The sequence below is a fragment of the Mastigoproctus giganteus genome, chromosome 9, assembly GCF_048544385.1.
Source record: "Mastigoproctus giganteus isolate SK-2022 chromosome 9, ASM4854438v1, whole genome shotgun sequence".
NCBI classification, from domain to species: domain Eukaryota; kingdom Metazoa; phylum Arthropoda; class Arachnida; order Uropygi; family Thelyphonidae; genus Mastigoproctus; species Mastigoproctus giganteus.
Window position 1 is genome coordinate 81548070 of NC_143583.1, and position 25538 is coordinate 81573607.

The following is a 25538-nucleotide window of genomic DNA, read 5'->3' on the forward strand; positions in this document are numbered from 1 at the left end:
CCGTTACAACTCTTAGCTGGCCAGGAAACAGCTTGGACCTTTTTTTTTTTTATGAAACCCCCTAACATGAAAAGTATCAAAACCTATAGTACTTAGTACCGTGCATGGGTTGAAGGAGAAGTATGGGGAGAGGAGGATGCCGGAAACTTTGCTCTAGAGACTAAACATGGGTTTCACCACTTCAAGCTTCCAATAAGCAAAGTGGTGGTATTTCACCGGTTGATGAAAGTCATCTACCTGAACCTGAATCCTATAGAGAACTATTGGCATTGTGTGGAATCTGCAGTTGCCAGAAAGAAATCAAAGACCCTTTGTGAATTTTGGGAAGCCATAATTCATGTTTGGAACCACAAACTATCAGTTGATTATCTTCAGAAATTGATCTTGTCAATGCCTCAACAGTGTGCTGCTTCTATCAGGCCCAGAGGTGGTTCAACTAAATATTAGTTTGCACCTGGTGAACTTTTCATTTTATTTTCCATTTAAAATGATAAACTGAAGTAAATTGAGGGCTTCTGATAACATTTCAGCCATAATTGTCATGTTTACCAAAACTGTTGTATAAAGGTTGCAGATTCTCTTTTTTGAATATTTTGAGAGGACCTGTCAAATATTACTTAGCTTTGCCTTAACTATTTAATAAATATCTTTTGTTTATTTTTATATGTGCTGCTAGTCATTAATGTGATGTACCATTGCGAAAAATGGTAAGAAATGTAAAATTCTTAGGTGATGCACTTTCTTTGAACACCAGTGTACTATGAAGTTCATGTTATTCAATATATATTACAATATTAGGGTTTATATTATATGTATTTCTTTATGAAGTTTACGTGATACCATTACACTTTTAAAGTTATAAATTAATTATAATAGCTAATAAAATTATCTGTTAATGCTAATCTATGTGATTTGAACCTTTAATATAGCTATTTACCACAATTAGACTCTAGAATTTCTCTACCATGTGCTACAATACAAAGTTACAAGGTATGATTTTCTTGGCACATCACCAATACAAAGATTCTACATACAGGATGATATAATTTAATAGTGATGCAGATCAGATTGGGAGATATGCTTTGTATGCATTTGCTTCTGTGACTGTCAGTCTTCCCACCTTTGAATTGTGGGTTCACCCGTGCCTGTGAACATCAAACTTGCAATTTTGGCTCTTTGAGTGAAATATAAACTACCAAGGTTCAAAAGTTCTTTCCCACAATATGAGGTTTATTTGTTTATAAATAAAACTACAAGAAGAAGAAATTAATCTGCAAAATGCAGGCCATCATTTTCGATGACTTTTATCTCTCTGGCTCCAAGCATTTGAATTTGGCTATGGTACAAATGCTTGGAATTAGAGACAACTTTTAACAGGCTTCTTCGACTTCGTCAAATGTGTCAAAATGCTGTCTGCATAGGAATATAGTCATGGAGCAGAACAAACTGTAGTCAGATGACACAATGTCTGGGCTATATGCTGGATGCAACAGAATTTTGATGTTGCCCAATTTTCTTGTGGGTCAATCATGCTTGGTGAGTTGGGGCTGACTGGAACTAGTTGGTAGTGCACAACAACCTCAAAGTTTCACCAAATACATAACATCACCTTGTGCCCAAATTAATCTGTTGAACCATGAGTTAAGGCTCTTTATCTTAGGGCACACTACCTTCTCTTGTCAGGATTATGCAGAAACCCTGATTTTCCAACACAGGTTATGATCCACTTTTAGAATCTGGTTGTCAAGCTGATTGTTAGCAGATGTCAAGTTGTTGCTGGGCCTGTGCTTCAGACAATTTGTGTGGATCTTTGTTATTTATTGTAATATTTATACGTATACACATAAATATAATTAATTTTATTAATAAATAAAATGAAATACAAATTAAAGATAATTTTAAAAATATAATTATAGTAATAAAATAAAAATAAAATTCCAGTAACAAAAATTGCAATATTTTATTTTTATAATATTTAATGAGAGATTTGATACTGTTTACTTTTATCAGTGAATCAATATCTGGATTGATATTTGTCATGGCAATGGGCAGAGCATTTTCTAAATTTACATCAGAAATTCCATTAATCCAAAAATGTATATATAAATGGCAGGCTGTTTACATATATTTTGAAAAATGACTGCAGGCCAGATTATGCACATTTGAGGGCCATAGGTTGTCTACCCCTGAACTAAATGAATACAAAATAACAAATAACACAATTGGTCATAAGCGCCTTTGAAATATGCTTCAGAATGACATCAAATGTGTTCAATTTACTACGTAATTACTACATAGTTGAATTTTTCAACTGTGTAGTAACAATGCAAATGCACTAACAAATGTCATAGGTTGAGGCCTTGTCCTAAACTCTTATTAGTGTAAGAAAGTACGGGGTATAAGCACACTGTGGATGACCACCCAGGTGTGAATCAACATAAGCAGAGATCGAGCTGTGGCACCCACACCACATAGAGGAATGCTACCAGGCAGTACTAGGTGATAGATGACTCCTTGACCAGTGCGTTACTACCACCACTTTGCTTATTGGTGGCTTGAAGTCAGGGAACCAGTGTTCAGTCTCCACAGCTAAGTTCCGGTTAACCCTTCCTTATCTCTTCCATCATGTAGTATGACTGACTTTTGAAGTCAGTCATACTACATGATGAAAGAGAACCTATATATGATGGACATAATGGCAAGATATAATCTTCCTTACATCTTTGAGAGTACAGCTCTAAAACAGTGACCGTAGGCTGGCCGCTATTTAGTACACTAAACCGAACCTATTGGTAATTCTTTAGGAGGTTTCCAGATCAGCTAATGTATAATCTTGCTACCTCAACTCTGCCAAATAGTGACTGGTGTGTGCACCATTGTCGAGGCCACGTTATGTCAAGGATCTGGGTATGTTCTTACTATGTGTATGCCATATCCAAAAACTTCATTACTTCATACAGCATGTCCACCCCCCCCCCCCCACTCACTTTTTCTTACTATTGAATACCATGAATTGTCAAACTATCTGCAAAAAGATCTAAACCTCCCAAATGCTTCCTAGTTCATTTCACAAATATATGTTGTCTCAGTTCTAATCTCAGTGATGTCCATTTCCACTTGCAGTCTTCCAAATCCCATGTATTTTTTTTTTTTTTTTTTTATTGGTTGATTCAACTACTGCTCATCTCAGTTGCCCAAATTATTCGCTGTATGATTCTTTTTTCCTCAAAGGTGATATTTGTGCATATGTCCATTCCGATATTCCCTGTCAGACTTGGTAATTTGGAATCTCTTCTTTTCAATCTTTTCTAGCTTAAGATCTCTCTACGTCATTGTATCAACTATGTGTGTGCTACGTCATCGTAGTACACACTTCTTGATTAGACTGGGGTTCGAGCCCGTGACCACCAAATACAGAGGATGTGGAAAGGTCAGGGAATGACCACCGCATATCCCCGGAGCAATATGGCCTTAGTTGCCAATGCTCCTAAAAACCAAATAACAACAACATCGTGTCAAATTCATCTGTTGTCTTTACCATTCTCCCAACTCCACTTGGGATTTTCCTTGACTTTCTCCAGTCCAACTTTCTTAACAGTGAGGTAATTTTTCTTGGTGATTTTAATGTTCACAACTCCAGTTGGCTTCCATTTTATAGTCACACTGACCCAGCTGGCCGAGATGCTGAGCCTTTTGCAGTTACTAATGATCTCGCACAGATAGTTCATTTACCTACAAGAATACCGGACAATCCTAACCATACAGCCAACATGCTTGATCTTTTTTCTCACAAACAACCCTTCTAAGTACATGGTCAAAGTGAGTGGTCATATAGGCACCTCAGATCACAACTTGTTGATTCTCTTCTCCAATGGAGCCTTTATCTCATGGCTATTCCCAACCTCATGTTGTTTGGCATTACAAGAATGCAAAATGGGATGACCTGCGAGATTTCTTTTCTTTTCCTTGGTCTGATTACTGTTTCAAAACTTCTGTCTAATGTCAACGTTTCCTCAGATTGTGTCAGTGAAATTATCCTTGTAGGAATGGAATCCTTTATCCCACGCTCCACTTTAAAATGTCGTCCTTTATCTAAACCGTGGTCTTAAACATTTAGGATCAGAAGGCTGCTTTGCTCATAAATGAGCAACGAATGACCACTTTCAAGTGTGAAGGTAATGAGTTATCTCCTTGCCAAATTTCTTGGATAACTGCTTGTGTGGTATTAACCCAGCCATTCCTCAGAGTCAAACCAACTTTGCTAATATATAACAGACTTGGCGTGTCTGACAGATTGCTTCCTAAGCAGTTTACTTGAGTCACAGATGCACCATAAAACCCTTAAGCGAGCAAACAAACAAACAAGCTTCCTAATCAGTGTTTTTATTATTGATCAACTTGACTCTGATCTGTATAAGTAGAGGTGTCATGTTTTTTTACAGGTTTGTTTTCTGCTAATTAGTAACCTCTCATATGCAATCAATATCTGCCGAGAAAGAGAAATGCCTGAGGAGAGACTAAAATTTTTCAATACTCATCAAAAAACTGTAAAAAAAAAAAAAAAAAAAAATTTAACCTGTATATTAATGTTTTATATATGTAAAAATATAAAACATTAATATACAGGTTTATAGGGGAACAGGTATCCTGTGTGTTATCAGACACTCAGCCTAAAACACTGATGGATCCAATATCTCTCTATTACAGAAGATTTAGGAGAAGTCCGGTTGGCCTGCCTCCCTAAAATCCACTCATGCACACCTTCTCGATGGTAAGCCCTGTTACGTCACTTAGGTGGCAACGAACGTGTAGAGTGGTTCTCTTCAAGACGCCTGGTCAGCTTGAAGAGGAAAAGACCAAACCCTCCAGCAATGAGAGCACAACAATACAAATGGCCCTCAGTCCCCAGCAGCTTTCACTCTCCCTCTTACGGCAGCAAGAGGATCAGAGTGGAAGCAGAGGGTGCTAAGAATCTCTGGGTACGACCAGGCTGCCATGCACGGAAATTGAACTTGGCCTGTTATAACGTACGATCACTCATCGGTGAAGACAGGATACTAGAGCTGGAAAAGGAATTAGAAAATGTGAATTGGAATATCATTGGTTTGGCTGAAACAAGAAGAAGAAATGAATCACCTATAAGTTTATCAAGTGGAAATCTGCTGTACACCAATGGAAACAGTGAAAGGAGTGAAGGTGGAGTTGGGTTTCTGGTCCATAAAGATTTTAAAAACAACATTTTGGAATTCAAAAGTACATCACCAAGGGTGTCAAGACTAATACTCAAGATTTCTAAGAGGTACAAGCTAAAGATTATAATGATTTATGCACCAACATCGAGCCATGATGATGAAGAGGTCGAAGAAATGTACACTGAAATTGGGAGTCTTCTAGATGAGCAGAAAACCCACTACACTATTATTATGGGGGACTTCAATGCTAAGGTTGGAAAAAAGCAAAACAGTGCAGAAAGAGGAACTATAGGAAATTTTGGAATTGGTGAAAGAAATAAAAGAGGTGAAAGACTTGTGGAATTTGCAGAATCTCAAGGAATGTCAGTAATGAACACTTTTTTCAAGAAAAGGGTGAACAGAAAGTGGACATGGAAGAGTCCAAATGGATTAACAACTAATGAAATCGACTTCATCCTCACTAACAGAAGATATATTGTGACTGATGTTACCGTCCTGAATAAGGTAAATGTTGGAAGTGATCACAGAATGGTAAGATGTACACTTGATATAGATGTAGGAAAGGAAAGGAAAAAACTGACTCGAGTAAATAATACAAAGGTCTTTGAGATAACAGAAGAGGAGAAAAAGCAGTATGTACTGGAACTTAAGAACAAGTATGAGCTTCTGCAGACTGCTGAGGACCAAGATATCGACGAGGAATATTACAACTTTTTGAAAGTGATAAAGCCCAAGAAACCTATAGGGAAACAGAAATCCAAAGAAGAAAAAATTAGTCAAGAAACACTTGTCATGATGAACCAAAGACGACAAATGAAAAGCAAGAAAAACACTGACAGGGAGAAAATTGAGTATACTGAGTTATGCAAAGCCATTAGAAAGAGACTCAGAGAGGACATAAGAAGATTTAACACAAGAAAAGTAGAACAAGCATTAAGGGAAAACAAAGGATTTAAATCAGCAGCCATGAGCAGTAATACAGAAAGACAAATGATACTGAAACTGAAGAATAGCGATGGTGTACTTATAAACAGCAGAGAAGGCATACTTCAAAAAGCAGAAGACTACTATAGAGAATTATACAAGGAGCGAGGGAATGATACCAGCAGTGGGGAAGATGGATTGCAAAGTAGCAACACATACGACATACCCGATATTCTTCCTGATGAGGTAGAACATGCATTGAAGAAAATGAAGAATCGGAAAGCCCCGGGGGAAGATGAAGTTACTGTAGAGTTGTTAAAATTGGGAGGAAGAGACATAACACAAAAACTGGCAAGGCTCTTCACAAAGTGCATTAGAAAAGGTGTGACGCCTAAGCAGTGGAATAATGCAATCATAGTTTTGCTGCATAAGAAAGGAGATAAATCAGAAATTGGAAATTATAGACCAATTAGTCTGTTATCCCATATCTACAAGTTGTTCACAAGGGTCATTACTAACAGATTAGAAAGAATACTTGATGAGAATCAACCGAAAGAGCAAGCTGGCTTTAGGACAGGATTCTCAACTATGGATCACCTTCACGTAATATCACAGCTAATGGAGAAAGCAAATGAATATAAAACACCATTATGCCTGGCATTTGTGGATTATGAAAAGGCATTTGACTCCATACAGCATAAGGCAATGTTTCGGGCACTGGAAAGACAAGGCATAGATACTCCATATATTATGATTTTGAAGAAAATATATGAGAGTGCTACATCCTTTATTAGACTAGACAAAGACAGTAGCAAATTTAAAATCGAGAAAGGAGTTCGACAAGGAGACACAATATCTCCGAAGCTGTTTACTGCTGCCCTTGAGGAAGCTTTCAGAAGATTAGACTGGTCACAGAAAGGAGTCAATGTGAACGGAGAGTACCTAAACCATTTACGATTTGCAGATGACATTGTGGTCATAAGCCACGATCCCAAAGAATTAGAGGAAAATCTTAATCAGTTATGCACAGTTAGTAAGGATTTTGGACTAAAGATGAATATGGCTAAAACAAAAGTAATGATGAACAAGTATGCCACGGAAAGGGAAATAATGATTGAAGGAGCAGTAATTGAAAAGGTGGAGTCGTATACTTATCTGGGACAAGTTATTAGCTGTAATAATGATAAATGGCTGGAAGTCAAGAGAAGAATAAATTTTGGATGGATAGCATTCAGGAAATATAGTCACATACTGAAGAGCAATATCCCAGTTTGTCTGAAACGTAAAATAATGAATCAATGTATACTCCCCACCATGACTTATGGAAGTGAAACTTGGGCACTCACCAAAAGAATGGAAGAGAAGCTAAGAACTACACAGCGAAGAATGGAACGAATTATATTGGGAATCAGACTGTTAGATAAGAAGAGAAACACATGGATTAGGCAGCAAACTCAAGTAAAGGACATTCTTATCAAAACTAAAGAACTAAAATGGTCTTGGGCAGGACACATAGCTCGAAGACATGATGACAGATGGACTAAGAAAATAACAGAATGGTACCCAAGAGGAGCTAGAAGAAAACCTGGAAGACAAAAGCGGAGATGGATAGATGAAATTCATGAGTTTTTGAGTAGTAAATGGATGGCCAGTGCTCAAAACAGAAGGAACTGGAAAGTTGCTGGAGAGGCCTTCATCCTGCAGTGGATTGAAAATGGCTGATGATGATGATGATGATATGTAAAAATAAGAGAAGTTTACCTCAATATAGTACGTAGAACACTTCCATATGATACTCTCCAGAAATTAAAACGAAAAAATCAAAAAAATATGTTGATATCAACGTAGAAAGAATTGAGCATTACAGTTCTGGTTCATACTATCTAATTAATATTTTTATTTAAATACCCAATCTGTTTATTTTGGATTGCATATTGTGTCAGTACTCTTGTGTAATTATGGATTAAATTTCTGAACACGGCTTTATATTGTGAATTTAGGTAGTCATTAAAACAACTACCCCAGACCATCCCCATATATAGAGCAAATTTTTCTTCCCCCCCCCCCCCACCTTTAAGAATGTGTTTGAAATTGAATGCACAATTTTCCTTATACAACTTTTGCTATAGGAAATATTGTGCATTTCCCCCCTCTCAATTCAGAATGTGGAGTGTATTACATGGATTTCTGAATTTTATTTTTTTATTGAAATATTCATTTCACATGATTTTTAATTTGTATTCATTTATTTGTTAGGATGCAATGTTTGTTTTAGTGCTTCATGGTGGAAGTCTTTCTAATTTTGGTAGAAAGCTGGTGGTATTGTGCTCCACTCCTCTGATGCATTTGTGAGCTCCCACTAATGAAAAGAGCTATCATGGCCTTGTCCTAATGTTATCTATATTCTTATATATTCTAGAGAGTTTCAGTTGAGCTGAGGTTAGCAGTCAGTGTTGGCTACTGTAATTTTCTTTTATCATTCTCTTCAAATCGCAGTTCAGTCCATGCTGGAACAAACTTCTGTCGTTGTAGAAGTTGATAGCTTAAACAGATTCAAGCAGAACTAGACAAACATTTGGAGCAAGTGGATGGGTGAAATGAGAAGGGGGTGGTGGTTTTTTTTTTTTTTTTTTTTGGCTGATGCTATATAAACTTGCTTTTTTGCATCATGAGCAGTTAGGTTGGAAGGTGTGTAAGGGTCACTTGAATAAAATTGCCACATTGTCAGGCACACAGAATTAGCCAGAATATCAATGTAGGTTGCAGAATTCATAATTTCATGCATTGCAACCAGTGAATCTAGTTTCTACCACAAGATAACACCTCCAGGTTATAAGTCCTTCCAGTGTCACAGTTGGAACAACATTCTTCTTGAGGGTTAGTATTTTCCAGGTATCCTGAATGCTCAGATGTGTCAATTAGACTGCAGAAGTGTGTAGTGTGACATGTTACAGCACAGGACCAATTTCCACTGATCTGCAGTCCCAGTTTAGTGAGCCTTGTAAACATACAAATTGACAGTGTGCATTTCGTTTTGTTATCAGCCTTGTAGGCTGGTAGGCTGGAATCTTCTAGAACAGCCTTTCCCAAACTAAACAGGTGTTCCGTGAAAAATCATAATTAATAATTAAAAAATAATATAAAATAAATTTTGCATATCTGTAGCATACGTCACTTTTGTATCAATTTAACTTTTTTTTGGTTATTAATATACTGGCATAGCCTGATAATCAGACTGCAGGACACTATTTTGGCAACCTTTTGCATAGAGAAATATGTGAAAGGTAATGAAATCTATGAAAAAGTAGCAGTGTAGTGATCTATGCCATTCGTATGCAATTTAGCCTGGAATACACGGGTTGAAGGAGAGGGGGAAGTGAACCAATTTAACTACTCGCTTCCTTGTATAAATTATTTTTTGATAATTATCAGTATTTTGAAATATTATTAACATAAATGACCATTGATTTGTGGTTGAAAAAAGGAACTTTAAAATGATAAACAAGTACTTCTAATGTTGCAACTGTGGTTGATGAAAACGAACAATATTGTCACTTCAAAGTGAGGATGAACAATTGCAGATGTAACATTCCCAACTTGACCAACAAGTGATTGATTCTGATTTTTTTCCCTACATTCTCAAATATAATGAGAGAGGGGGGATGAAGAATAGTGGTATTGGTGAAGTACTGACACCATTTATTTCAGGTTACTTGTTATTATTCTCACATTATAGTTAATATCTAATGTACCTCAGCAAATATCTAATGTTTTACTCTAGTTTCCCCTCAAGATATTGTGTTTTTGACAGAATAAAGATTATTATTATCCATATGGTGCAAGGAAGCTCAAGGTTTTTGCTGCACCAGCCCAAAAAAAAAAAAAAAATTCAATTCTGAGTTGAGAGAAGTAGAAGGGAATCACCAAGAAAAAATGATATCCTGCTCAGGACCCTGAGTGTTGCCAAGCCTATGAACCCCTGGGGTTATTAACATGAAACCAATATTCTTTCAAAATGGCCACTGTGCAAAAATAATGTATTTAATTTCAAATTTTGTCTGCTGTGAAGGGTGCCAAACTTGAATTATACCAGAAACTGCAAGTTAACTAATGGTATTTAATGTATGTTATTTATTTAATTTTTTAATATTTATATACATAATAACCAGAAGCACATGTACGTTTGAAATTTTGAACACTGAATGACCATTTGAAAATGGAAGAGACTAAGAGAATAATGCTTTATTTTGTTCTCAAAAGACAAAATAGTTAAGGGAATTGCTGGTAACTGAAAAATTATTTTTTTTTTTAGTTTGCCGTTTAAAACATGGGCAAATCTCATTGTCTATAAAATATGGTATTTACTTTTTTCTTTTTTTTTTTGCTTTCAATTCAACATTGAAGAATAGCCACATTGCCCTTTTAACACTATTGAAGTTATTTTTTTCTTAATACAAGAATTTTGAATTAAGAGGTTTATTAATTGCAGGAGGTTGGTTGCAGTCCTCTACAAAGAAGAAAAATATTTGTTGGAAACCTGCCAAGTGGATGTAAATCTTCAGATTTGGAAGTGCTGTTTAAAAGATATGGTACTGTCGTGGAATGTGACGTTTTGAAAAGATACGCATTTGTAGTAAGTATTTTAAAAAATTAAGGCATGTTGTAATGTAATCTTTTTCCTGATAGTGCTCAGTTACTCTACACATAGTTATTGCACATACAGTGGTACATTCCATAATAATACTGTCAATATACATACATATATATATCTGCAATTTCATGTGTTTGGCACACAAGGATGTTATCCTTGTCAATGGTTAATTGTAACCTCCTATGAACTCTTGGAGTATAAACAGAAAATTTATTGATTAGTTGCTAAAAAGCCAGCATGCCTGAAATCCAAAAGTAAAACCAAAACAAAGAGTTTGGTTTTGCTGTCAGAATCATATCAGTAGACTTGTGGATGTAGTTGTGGGTATAGTTGTAAGAGCTTACAGAAGCGATTTTTGTAGTGTTGTTTACTGTGGTTTGACATGAGTAAAAACTGAAAACAAAGGGAGGGTGCTTCTGTATTTGGTGGGGCCAAAAAGAAAACATATGCAATTACTTCTGGGCGGCGGATAGAGGTAAAAGTGATGGCAGGGCATCCATTGGCTTTTTTTTTTTTTGTGAACCCCGAACAAGAGAGGTATTAGAACCTATAGTACTTAGTACCGTGCTTGGGTTGAAGGTTGAGAAGACGAAAGAAGATATTTGTTGACATTGGACTTGAACTTCTGTAGATTATAATTTTCAGGAAATATGAAGGAAGGTTGTTCCAGAAAACGGCAGTTGAATGAATAAATGAGGAAGATGAAAAGTTGGTTCTGGTTCTGTGGGTTTGAAGTTGGACAGTAAATGGATGTTGGCTGGTGGCGGCACGTGTTCGGACTGTTTTTAAAGAGAGCGGGAATTATAGAAGCCAATTCAGAAGAACAGTGCCCATGGAAGTATCTGTAGAAGAGGATGCAGTAGAAATATTATGTCTATGAGAAAGTGAGTGGAGAGACTCTGTTAGAGATGAATCATTAATTAACCTAACTGCCCTCTTCTGAATGGAATCAAGAAGCCTGAGAGAGGTTTTGGGGGCACCACCCCACATGTGGGAACAATATTCCATGGTAGGGCAGATTTGCGATTTATACAGAGTGAGCAGCTGTTTAGAAGAAAAGTAACGCAGAGAACGAAAGAGAAAACAGTTTTTTTTAGATGCAGAGGAAGCAATATTTGTAATGTGCTTGTGCCAAGAGAGATTAGAAGTTGGGGTAATCCCCAAAAGAGATATATATCATTTTGCCTAGAAATTGGAGTGTCACTAAACATAATCATAGGAGCAGAAGAATCCTTTTTGCGAGATATAAGACAAGACTGAGTTGAAGGGTTGAAATCAACTAAGAAGGGTTGAAATCAACTAAGTTGTCTTTGCCCCACTGGAGAATTACTTGAAGATCGGCATTTAAGGAATTGGTAGCAGATTTTCGAGACGTTGAAGCTGATTGAGCAGGACAAGGTTTCCCAAAATGGAAAGTGGAATGCAATGTGCTATCATCGGAAAAACTATGCTATCCATAGTTTTGCCGATGTTTTGGATAGCATTTCCAGTCAATGGAAGAAGGTCATTAATATACAAGAGGAAAAGAGTGGGAGAAAGAACTGAACTTTGGGGGACACCGGCATTATTGGAGAAGTTAGACAGAGCCATCTACCATCACCCTCAGTGAGCGATCAGAGAGAAAACTGGATAACCAATTACTAACAGCATTTGGCAAACAATAAGATGGAAGCTTGTTTAGAAGACCTTTATGCCAAACACTATCAAAAGCCTTTGAGATGTCAAGAGCAACTACTTGTGTTTCACCGAACCTTTCCATTGAATTAGTCCATAAATGGGTAACATAAGCCAGAATATCACCAGTGGATCGACACTGACGGAATCCATACTGGCGATCGTTGATCAGACGGACGGTTTCTAGGTAGTTTAAGAGTTGGCAGTTAATTGATTTCTCCATTACTTTAGAAAGTGTAGAAGTAATTGCAATGTGACAATAATTGGATGGGAGGGATTTGTCACCCTTTTTAGGAACTGGCTGAATACGAGCAAATTTCCAAGCAGAAGGAAAAATGCCTTTGGAATAAGAAAGTGAAAAAAGACAGCAAAGAATAGGAGTAAGTTCAGGAGCACAGGTTTTGAGAACAAGTGGAGAAATACCATCAGGACCTGGAGCTTTCTTAGCATCAAGATTCATCAAAATCCTTCTGATATCATTTTGACGGAAGACCACAAGAGGCATTGAATGGAACGTGTTGGGAATGGTGGGAGGTGTTTTACCAAGATCATTAATACATGAGCTGGAAGAAAAATGGGATGTTAGCAGGTCAGCTTTATCCTTGGCTGAAGTGACTACAGAACCATGCCAATATAGAATTATAAAGATGCATGAGTGGAAATTAACTATGTTGATAACTGCAATGAACTGCTTGGTAGCACTATTTGGGGTTACTCTGAAATTAGGAAGATCAGGCTTTTATGATACTTGGCTGCTTTTCGGACCTTATGATGCAGGTTAGCCAGTCTTGAGGATCAGTGTCTTCCTAGATGTTGAGAACGAATCTTTTCATTTCTGTTTCATCAGTTTGGTACATATTTGTTCTCACAGTTTTGCCAAAGTTTTTATTTTTTGTACTGTGTACAGAATTTAGAAAAAAAAAAAATTTGTGTGAAGTTACCAAGATCCGTTTTAGCTCATAATCTGGTATCTTGATGGATTGGAATACAGTGCAAGGCATCTGTATTAGTTTGATTAAATGTGTTACACACATGGAAGGTTATGGCCTTAATTTGCTATTGCAATGTAAGGCCAGTGACAATAGCATCACACACAATTGTGCTGTACAGGCCAGAATGAGATTAGTATTATTAGTGGCATATGGCTTAAGGACACAATCTTATTCATTATCACCAGCGGGGGGACCCAGTACCCAGCTTATCTCTTCAACCCTTCTAATAATAATTTATCTTAATTCTTTCTTGAATTTATTCAAACTATCCTCTTCCACAACACCAGATTGAAGTTAGTTCCAACGATCAGTTAACTCTGGTCGAAAACATTTTTGTAAAACTATCTTTTGCATCTCTCTCTCTCTCTCTCTCTCTCTCTGTGTCATTTAAAGCCTTAAATATCTCAATAAAATCTCTTAAGTCATTGTTTCCAGACACTGAAGTTTGCAGAACTAATGTGTTTATTCTTGCTAAGTGTTTTTGCTTTTGTTTTCCCATCAGCGATCTTTTTGTTCTTCTCTGTACCCATTCCAATAACTTCATTTCTTAAAATGAACATTCCAGACCTGTATGCCGTACTCAAGATTTAGCCTGACCATTGTTTTATACAACAGGATACTAACCTTTTCCTTCTGGCAAAATTCCTGTACAGAATCCCATGAGCTCTCCTAGCAGCTTGCCTGCAATGCTTAGAATCATTTTGAAGGGATTTTACATTTGTTTGCATAGCATCATTTTACTGAGTAACTGTAAGGACATTATTTCTAAGCTGTCCCTAATTTCATTTGTAATTGTATGTTACTTTTATATTCACTTGGAGTTGAAGACAAGAAGTTACAGAATACCACTGAGAAATAATGGCAGTAGAGTGCCAAATCCAAATGATTGACATTTATTTTTTTTTATGCTGGTGCCATAAAATAATCAAGTGCCAGTTATTGTGATCATGTTTGCGAATTGAATTTTGAAATCTAAAACTGTAAAAAAGAAATGAGCATCAATCAATAACAAAGAACAGGGCATGCAGATATTGCAACATAAGTGCAAGTGAGATATGGAGTGAAAAGTTTATGAAGTTTAGATATAGGAATGAAGAGATTCCGAATACAATTGTGCCATATTTTACCATATTGTAGTTGTGATGGTCTTCTTAGTCTTTTAAACCGAAATTTTTAACAATTAAATCAGAGATTGGGATTTTAAATACGCTTTCAAAGAACAAAAGTGTCTTCATTAGCAAAATTTTAAGTCACCAATGACATAAATTATAAATAACAAGGGAAAAAAAATTTTAAAGTTTGCACTGAAACTTGATTCAGATGATGACACAAAAAAAAAAAACCTTAAGAACAGCTAATGGTGCAGTTCATTGTTGTAGTTGTGTTTTGGGAGCATCAGCAACCATATTGTTCCATGTATACTGTCTGTATTGAGAGTTCTCTGGTCAATTTTCTGTTGTATGAAAAACCAGAGTTCCCTGGGGGGGGACTACGTTGTCTTTGCTTGGGACTGGCTAACTTAGCCACGTGTAAAAGGCCCATAAAATCTTCACGTCATTGACTGGTCTTGAACTCGGGTCTTTTCCATCAGGGGTCAGGAGGACTGATTATTCCAACTGCTACCCATGAGAGCTAGGTACAAGCAACAAACCGAATACTGGCCAACTCAAACTACTGTTACTGAAAAGAGAGATCTGGCAGCAAAGAAACTAAGTCCAAAAATGAAGCAGCAAAAAAAAAAAACAAAGTAATTGCAGTATTTTCATTAAAGGCCTATACATTGTGTTATTGTGGCTGAAAGTTCAATTTGTTTTGTTACCTAGGAATAAAAAATACAACTTTGTTTTTATTTCTGAACTTATTAAACCTTTTTTTAGTCTCCAGAACAGTATTTTTGATAAGTTCGAAAATCTGAACAAATCGGAAGTCCAAATTAGTTCACAATTAGTTCTGGTTATCCGACACTCTACTGTACATTAGCATTAGTAGAGGCATTTGATGCAAGAAAGCAAGCTTATGCAGCATCAGCCAAAAAAAAAAAAAAAAACCCACTTCCACTTCACCCCTCTGTTCGTTCAAAATACCTGTCCAGCTGAGCCTTAAACTTATTTAGGCTGTCAACCTCCACCACAAGGGATGGAAGTCTGTTCCACCAACCAACCACCCGCTGGCTAAAGGCAAATTTCCGCACGTCTATCCTACATCTGTCTTTCCTCAATTTGAATTTATGCCCTCTCAAGTGATTTTTCTGAGCTAGAGGAAGAATCCCATCAGCATTGAGCATGCTCAAACCATTCAAGCCTTTATATAACTCAATCAGATCACCTCGCTGGTGCCTAGTCTCCAGACACTGTAATTTGCAAAACTTAAGCCTTTCTTCGTAAGAGCACCCCTTTGTTCCATTCACTAATCTTGTTGCCCTTCTCTGTACTCGTTCCAGCAGCTCTACATCCTTCTTGAAATGAGGCCTCCAGACCTATATACAGTACTCTAGGTGTGGCCTGACCATCGCCTTATACAATGGAATAATCACCTCCTTATCCCTGCTGGAAAAATTCCTGTATATCATTGACAATACTCCATGAGCTACTCTTACAGCCCGTCTGCACTGCTCAGAGAACTTCATATCTGCCTGCACAACCACCCCCAAGTCCCTTTCATTCTCTACCACTGTCAGTGTAGTACCACAGAGTTGATACGTTGCTCTGGGGTTGCTGTTTCCCATGGTTACATAAGGACATAAGTGATGTCTGTATGAATATATGGAATGTATATTTAAATATATATTCTTGGGTGGTTGAAGATAAAACTACAAGATGGTATTTTGTTTAACATTAAACATTATAATTATATTTTAGATTATAGTCTTCATTTTATATAATTATAATCAAATCCAGGTTAACTGAATTTTATATACCATAGCAAAAATCATGAAACGTAACAAACTGTTTGGATTTTATTGCAAAACATTATTTTGTAATTTTATCTTAACTTCCCGGTAAGCTGAACTTAAATGTATATTATGGTATAATGTCTCTTTGTATTAAGAGAAATCTACTAAGAAAGTTTTATGCTGTGAAAGTTTTTAAGAAAGTTTCTTAACTGAAACTTTCTTAATTAAGAAAGTTTCTACTGTGAAAGACTTTATTTTTTATTACAGCATATGAGCACTTCCGAAGAAGCAAGTGCTGCTATAAGATCGCTGAACAATTATATCCTCATGGGATCATGTCTGACTGTTCAGGTTAGGATTCTGTTGCTTGTTTTTAATAAAATAAAATTTCATTTGTAAATTTACCTATTTATTATTGCACTTTCCTCTATTTTTCTTTTATTTATTTTTAATCTTTAGTTTTCAGTATGTTAGTGAAAAAATTAATTACATCACCTTTCCCTTAAATTACTTAATAATAAAACATCAAGTATTAGTTTCTATAAATGTAAGGGAAACTTTGCAATAAGTTAATGATTTGGGAATCAGATCTATAAAAATTCAGTTCTAATTGAAATCTAAGTTTTACCAATTTCTTTTGCATCCAGTCCCTTGGTCACTGCCTCATAGTACCTAATCAGATTGGTCAGACAAGGTTGACTTCAGACCTAAGTATAGGTCTGTAGTATAACTGCATTCCTGTCTAGATGATCCTGCATGATTTCTTTAATCAGGTACTCCATTATTTTCCTGGGAACAGAAGTTAAGCTAATAGGCCTGTAATTACTACTGTCACCTTTGGCTCCTCCTTTGTTGAATTGGGGATACATTTGCACATCTCTAGTCCATCAGAACCTTCCCTGAATCTGGGAATGCTCTCATAATTATGGCTAAGGGTTTTCTTACCTCCTTTACTTGCCTTAATTAATATAATGGATAGTCCCATCCACACCAGGTGCCTTTCTTATATTTAACTTTGATAATTTCTCTTCCACTTTCCTCTCAATTATTACACAGTTATTTAGCTCCCTGTTAGTTTGATAACTTCTTGCATCCACTTCCCTAAAGAATTTGTCCTGTGTAAATGCAAAATTTTTATATGCAAATATTTATAAACTTAAAATATTTATCCAGTTTGTCGGCAACCTGAACAGGATTGTCTACAGTTGAACCATTGCTGTTATGTGGCCCATTGTGATTCAACCCCTTCCTTCTACTGTTAATATAAATAGAAAAGTCTTTACTGCTTTTCTTTGCAGAGACTTCTCACCATCTACCTTAGTTTGCCTGACCTTTGTTACTTGGTTACAGACAAATTTGTGTACAATAGGCTTTTGTATCACTTGATAATTTATGTATCCACTGCATTTATCTTCTCTCATCTGTTCATCTCGCATCCATTTAGACCCTGAAGAGTATTTTTTAGTTGGCATGGAAAGTCTATACAGTCAAATCTCATTAATACAAAGTTCAAGGGACCAAAATTTTCATGTTTTGTAATAATGTTTGTAGTAACAAGGTCACCAAAAGTGTCAATTTTATCATTGTTTTTTTTTTTTTTTTTCCTTTTGGTACATGCTTTATATCTAATAATAATATCAAAAATAAAAAAAATAAAATAATGAAACCAAAAGCCTGGTCTAATAATACAGTAATAGGAATAACATTTTTTAAAGATTTTATTTTAATTGTAAGATAAACTAAGAAAAGCAGTTAACAAAAGTGAAAATATTGTATAGGATATATACAATACTTTAGTATCAAGTAAAAAGAATTGCAATCTTAATATAAAAGGAGACATGCGAACCATTAACTTTTTGATAAATTTATCTAATTTAAAGAATCCAATGTTGTTTGCACAGTTTTTGTCCTATATACATTTTTAACTACAGCACGGACTCTATCAAATTCAAGTTTTTTTCTTTATTAACATTACTGCAGGCCAACACATTCTCTATTATGCTCAATGCATTTTGGGCATCTTTTTTAGATGGCAGTGGGGGGGGGGAATGCACGCTTTACTTTTTTTGTTGCTGGTAATGAAAACAATCATTTTGCTTGGTGCTTAGCAGCTCTTCTGGTGTTGCGTTGCTGTGGTAGAAACTTAATCATCCACCTTCACAAACTCTTCATATTCACCAATAAAATCCATGTGGAGAGTATCATATGGAAGTGTCCTACGTATCACATTGAGGTAAATTTCTTATTCTTTTACAAATATTGATATCAATATAGAACATATTGAGCATTATAGCTCTGGTTCATACTATCACACAGTTTCTTTGTATAGTTTTGTATATTGATCAGTCATGGCCTCAGTCACTTACTCTCATTTTTGTTTTCCCAGTGATCTTTATCCCATTCTGTCATACTACCAAACTGATTCAACGTTGCAGTGGTAACCCATGTCAACTGATCCTGGGTGCCAAGCATTCCATGGCCAAGTGATTTCAGTGCGTTCATTAAAGCAATCCTTTTAAAGAGCTTTTGCCAGATATAGATTTTTTGTTCTAAATACCCTTATTTCCTCATTTTCTATTAGAGTAGCTCTTTCGCACTAGAGGGTTTTTTAGGAGCATTAGCAACTAAGGCCATATTGCTCCGGTGCGGTGGTCATTCCCTGACCTTTCTGCATGCTCCATGTTTGATGGTGACAGGCTCGAACCCCCGGTCTAATCAAGAAGCTTGTGCTACGCACTGCTGCTCCTTCCCACCTGGCTACGAAAGTGCCTTGCACTAGAGGAAGTAGGCAAAAAAGGCCCAGAAAGGAAAGTCACCTTTGTTTCTTTTTCTTCTCTCACTAACACAACAGTTGCTTTGTCACCTTGTGACACTGCTCCTGCCTCCCTGTGGTGAGGCAGGAAATCTGGAAGGAAAAGTTATCCTTCTAGGACCAAAAGGAGCAAATGTGGAAACCGACTAAATCCTGCTTCTATGGATTTGCAACAAAATGATTCTGACAATCAAAACCGTAAGAGGATGAAAACAGATGTACCTCAAATGGAATATCCATCTTTACTCATACTGCATTCATTAATGAATCAGTCATTGGATACTTTGCCTCCTTTTTATATACAAAAATGTTTAGGAAGTGTAGCTGGATCACCAAAAATGGTAAGAAGACTGAAATCTGGCAACTTATTAGTCAAAACCACTAACCGTAAACATTGAGTCTCTTCTCAAACTTTGTTTGGAGTCCCTACTAAGGTATCTCCTCATGCTACCTGTAATAGCTCCAAAGGAGTCATTTCTGAATGGAATCTATTGAACATCAAGGAGGAGGAGATTGTTCAAGAATTCCAAGACCAGAAAGTTACTGAAGCAAGATGAATAATGCTAAAGAAAGATGGAGAATTTGTTCCTACTCATAGCATCATTCTTACTTTTTCTACACCAAACCTTGCTTCATCAGTAAAAGCAGGATACCTAAACTGCTGCATCCGTCTTTATATCCCCAATCCTATTCAATGCTACAAGTGTCAGAAGTTTGGGCATTCCCAAACTGTCTGCCGAGGAGATTGTTTGTTCAAACTGCAGATCAAAGGAACATGTCCATACCGATTGTAATGCCGAATCATCACGGTGTCCAAACTGCAAAGGCAACCACTCAGCCTTCTCTAGATCCTGTGAGCAATGGAAACTGGAGAAAAAAATTCAGAAATACAAAGTGGAGAACAAGATCACGTACCCTGAAGCCAGAAAGCACCTACTACAAAACATGCCTATACGTACATACGCTGAAGCATCCAAAAGATACCAAACATTTTCAACGCAAACAGATATCAGTTCCACCAAAAGTGTCTTTCTGAATGGGCTCGATCATTGCTGTCATCTATATCACAGTCAACAAAACACCAAGCAGTAGATAGGACAAACAATACCCCGATCTCGATACTGTTTACTGCTAAATCAGATCCAGTTACGCCAGATCAGAAGGAAAATTCACTTTATGTTAGAAATTATCTGATAACACAGCTATGGATATTGCAGAAAATAATACTTATAACGAACCCATTCTAGATCTTTGTACAGAAGACTACATGGACACGTCTATTCTTTTCAAAAAATGGACAATAAAAATTGACTGTCACAAGCAGAGCAACATTAAAAAAACAGACAGATTAGACTTCTAATTCAAAACCTACACAATGAACAACAACATTGTTCAATGGAATTTCAGAGGCTTTCACAGCAACATAGATGATGTATATGAATTAATTGACCGTTATCATTCTGTGGGCATATGCCTACAAGAAACAAATCTAACACCTCAAGTGTCCGTGTCAGTTAAATATTACACTATTTCGACAAGACAGGACAAACAGTGCTCGTGGTGGAGTGGCCATACTCATAGACTTGAGGGTTCCTTGTAAGGAAATTCCTCTTCAAACTGTCCTTAGAAGCTGTTGCGGCTTGTGTAATGATTGGCATTGCTTTAATGATCGTTTCGATATATCTCTCTCCCAATCAGCAATGTACAATTCACGAACTAGAAAACTCTTGTGTTGCAATTACCATCACCAGTCTGCTTATTAGGAGACTAATGGACACCATCCTTTATGGGGATCTCCCGTCTCAGACAGACATGGAGAACTCATTGAAATACTACTTGACAGACAGAATTTAATGTTACTGAACACATTTTGCTACTGGAGCATCATCTGCAATAGACTTCTTGATCTGCTCTCCGATCCTCTTCCCAAGTGTCGAATGGACAAAACTTGACAATCCTCTCAACAGCAATCACTGTCCAGTAATATGCAGAATTCAAACCACCAATTCCAAAACAACTGATACACTAATGAAATGGAAATTTTGTAAAGCAGACTGGACAAAATATAAATGTCATGTCTCTTTTGATGATCACATCATTGAGGCTTCTATCAATACTGTCACCAAGCATATCACAATGCAGATACTATCAGCTGCAAAGTTGACATCCCACAGTCTCAATTAAGAAACCATAGACATGCTAATCACTGTTGGAACGATGATTGTAACAAGGTGAAAAGAGAAAAGAATGCAGCATGGAACTTATTCCGAAAATACCGTACCACTGCCAACCTTATTAATCATAAACTTAGAGCCACGGTACATCAGGCAAAAGGCTAAAAACAACTCTTGGATAAAATTTGCTTCATCACTCAATAAAGATACTGAAGCCAGAATAATATGGAAAAAAAATAAGGCAGCTAAATGGTAAATACCTTGCATTACCTGCATCTGTTCTTAACTGGAATGGGAAGGAGATCTCTAATCCTGAAGGTATTGCAAATGGCTTAGGAACTGTGTTCTCTGAATTGTTTGCCTCCATTGCGTATCATCCATCATTCCAAATAATTAAAGCCAAATCTATAAATAGTTCCTGCAGCAGTGCCCCCGGCCCTGACGGAATTTACTATGTGATGCTTAAACATTTAGATCAGCAATTGTTATCCTCACTGCTAAAATTTTACAATCAGATATTTTATGAACACACATTCCCGAGCTCCTGGCAACATTCATATGTGATTGCTATCCCTAAACCAGGAAAAGATCATTTGACTTCTAACAACTATAGACTGATCTCTCTAACCAGCTGCTTAAGTAAAACATTTTGAAAAAATGGTGCACAATCGATTAACATGGTACCTGGAGTCTAGAATCAATTCAATCAGTAACAATCAGTTTGGCTTTCGGAAGAATAGATCATCCTTAGACCTCATGATAAAGGCTGAATCAAACATAAACGCTTTTATCAGAAATCAACATTTCGTCAATGTGTGTCTCGATATAGAAAAAGCTTTTGGTACCACATGGTGTTTGGAGATCCTTTAGGATTCCATTTCTATAGATATGAAAGGACATTTACCATATTTTATTCAAAACTTCCTTTGCCATAGGACTTTCCAAGTTCGATACTGGCAGGCTCTGTCTCAAACATACAGACAAGGAGTCCCACAAGGCTCTGTCCTCAGTGCCACTCTATTTGCTATATGAATTAACAATATCACAAACAGCATTCCAAACACTGACTCATATATTTATGCTAAATTATATTGAGAGGCAATTACAAATATCAATAAATAATGTTTAACTATGGATGACACAAAATGGATACAGACTATCAAACCACAAATGTACAGCCATGCATTTCTGCAACAAGTTCAAAATGCATCCAGAACCAGAGTTACACCTGGCCAATCATCCTCTTCCAATCGTGAACAGTATTTTCGATAAGTATCTAAATTTTCAGGAGCATGTTAAACACGTACGAACCACACCTGCCTTAAGAAAATGAACATACTCTGGGTCATATCTAGTACATCCTGGAGTGCAGACTGTTATATGCTGCTCCACTTGAATAGGTATCTAATTAGATTTTGGCTAGATTATGGAGCACCTGTTTATGACTGCGAGAGAGAGAGAGAGAGAGAGAGAGAGAGAGAGAGAGAGAGAGAGAGAGAGAGAGAGAGAGAGAGAGAGAGAGAGAGAGAGGAATCTCTACTCAGTATCAGAAGAAAGATGTTATTGTTTAACTACTTGGCTAAAATTAAAAGCTTCTCCACTCATCCTATTTGGCCACTACTGTATGATCTGTAGTGGAGAACACAATATGGAAACAAACCCAGAACAATCCGACCTACCGGTATCAGATTACAGAACCTATTAGAATGCTGGAATTTTTACTTTCATAATATCATCAGAGATTTAAAAGATCTGGATCCCCCAAGGATTACCTTAACTCCTTCATATGATGATTACTTTGAAAAATGGGGAAAAGGTGCTGTAGCAGATATTAACATCAGACAACTGCATCTTGTTCATGAGAAAAATTATTCCCACTTTTCTAAGATCTACACTGACGGTTCAAAGTCAGGCAATAAAGTGGGTGTGGCTGCTGTCTTCCCTAATACAACTGTTTGTATTCCACTTCCAGCTGAATGCAGCAGCTACACTGCTGAGCTCTATGCAATTAAACTTGCCCTGGAAAATATTTCACTCCTGTCAATCAAAAGTAATTAATACACAGATTCCAAGAGTGCTGTCTTAGCTCTCACAGACACCTTGCCTTGCAGTCCTTTGGTAAAGCTAATCAGACATGAGCTGATACATCGCACTGTTGTCTTCTGGATCCCAGGTCACAGTGGTATTCCTGGAAATGAGCATGCTGATGATGCTGCCAAGCATAGCCTTAATAAATTATCTGGTCCCCTATCCTGATTATAAACAATATGTATGGAACAATGGACAAATATGCATGGAACAATGGACACTTCTGTGGAAAAAGCAAACACAATAAGCTGTTTCAACTGAAACCCGAACCACAATTATGGACATCCTAGCCTCCGTAAAATTAGAAAGGAAGAAGTACTTCTAGCCAGAACCTGAATTGCCTATACTCTCCTCACTCATCTGTTTCTGCTCACAGGAAATGAACCTCTTCAGTGCATGCACTGTTTGCAACCTCTATCAGTAAAGCACAATCTGATTGAATGTACCTTGTTCAACACTGCCCAACAGTTTACTTTCATCTCCAACCCCTTGTCACTCAACAACATAAGTAATGATGCAAAACTCTCCGAATTTTTCACCTACTTGAAAAAATTTAATGTATGATCAATTCTAATTGCTCTCAGAGCAGTTATCACACCTATACTTTGATAGGTGCAATATGACCTATGTAGCCCTTGTGCCAGAAAATCTCACAACAATACCCATGTCAGCTGGATGCTGCCTTAGTTTTAATATGCTTCATAAGAGCATAATCTTCCTACCCCTCCTGTTCTTTTTTTTTTTTTTTATGTGAACCCCAAACACGAGAGGTATTAGAACCTATAGTACTTATTACCGTGCTTAGGTCTGTCCTTCCTGTATACATTGTACTCCCCATATTCAAATTTGAATCGCTTATTATATGGATAACCTAATGTGATATGAAAAATAGAAATGATTGCTGGATTTGTTGGTCTGATTTAAAAGAAATTTGGGATAGTTTGACAAAGCTCTCTAAAAGAGCTAAATGTAAACTTGCATGAAAATGTACCCACTGGTACCAGTGTTACATGAAGATGTACAGAATGGTCATGGTGAAAATAGGTGCTTTATGAACATATGCTAATACTTTTTTTTTTTATTTTATAAAGGTGTATTAGCATAGTGTAAAAAAAAACCCTATTTAGTTGATGGGATTTCTGGGTATTTGCATGGTCAGGATGTCATCAGTAGTTTAACAAAAGAACAGGAAGAAGAGAATGTAGAAGACATTTCTTGAGTATAGTATAAGATTGGAGTGTAGTCCAAGGATGCTCATAATTATGAGAGCATCCTTGGACTCAGGGGAGGTTCCCACGGACTGGAAGTGTGCAAATGTATCCCCAATTCACAAAGGGGGATCGAAGGGTGACAAGAGTAATTACCGACCAGTTAGTTTAACTTCTGTTCCGGGTAAAATAATGGAGTCGCTGGTTAAAGATGCATTGCAGGATCATCTAGACAAGACTGCAGCAATAATTCAGACACAGCATGGGTTTGTTAAGGGAAAGTCTTGTCTGACAAATCTGATAGGATATTATGATGTAGTTACAAAGAAACTGGATGCAAGAAATAATTTTGATATCATGTATTTGGATTTCGGAAAGCTTTTGACACTGTTGCACGTGAAAGACTATTGTACAAATTGGAGCAGAATGGTATTAAGGGTAAGTTGCTACAATGGATAAAAGGATGGTTAAGTGGGAGAAGACAGAGGGTGGCAATCAATGGGTGCTGCTCTTCGTGGACTAATGTTATTAGTGGAGTCCCACAGGGTTCGGTGTTGGGTCCACTGTTGTTTTGTATATTTATTAATGATATTGATGAAGGTATATCAGGCTTAATGTCAAAGTTTGCAGATGATACGAAGCTTGGCAGGGTTGTTAATGGCAGTGTGCTACTGCAACAGGATCTAGATAATTTGGGCAGATGGGCTAAGAAGTGGCAACTGAAGTTTAACCTTGAGAAATGCAAAGTACTGCATATGGGTAGAAGTAATCCCAGAGAAACGTACCAACTGTGTGGTACTACACTTAAGGTAGTAGAAAATGAAAAAGACCTGGGAGTAATTGTGCAGGCAGATATGAAGTTTTCTGAGCAATGCAGACAGGCTGCAATGGCAGGTCATGGGGGTTTTTTCAATGATATATAGGAATTTT

At 36.8% G+C, this 25538-nt stretch overlaps 1 protein-coding gene across 3 annotated transcripts in view; it reads left to right on the plus strand.

Annotated features, from left to right (window-relative positions):
• Positions 1 to 25538, plus strand: part of LOC150080488 (uncharacterized) — a 169178-nt gene that overhangs the window by 80992 nt on the left and 62648 nt on the right. For all 3 annotated transcript variants that reach the window (XM_090381855.1, XM_090381853.1, XM_090381854.1), the window contains exons 4-5: positions 10606 to 10749; positions 16594 to 16677. In XM_090381855.1, the coding sequence (XP_090237981.1) occupies positions 10606 to 10749; positions 16594 to 16677 (228 nt within the window). The remainder of the gene's footprint in view (positions 1 to 10605; positions 10750 to 16593; positions 16678 to 25538) is intronic.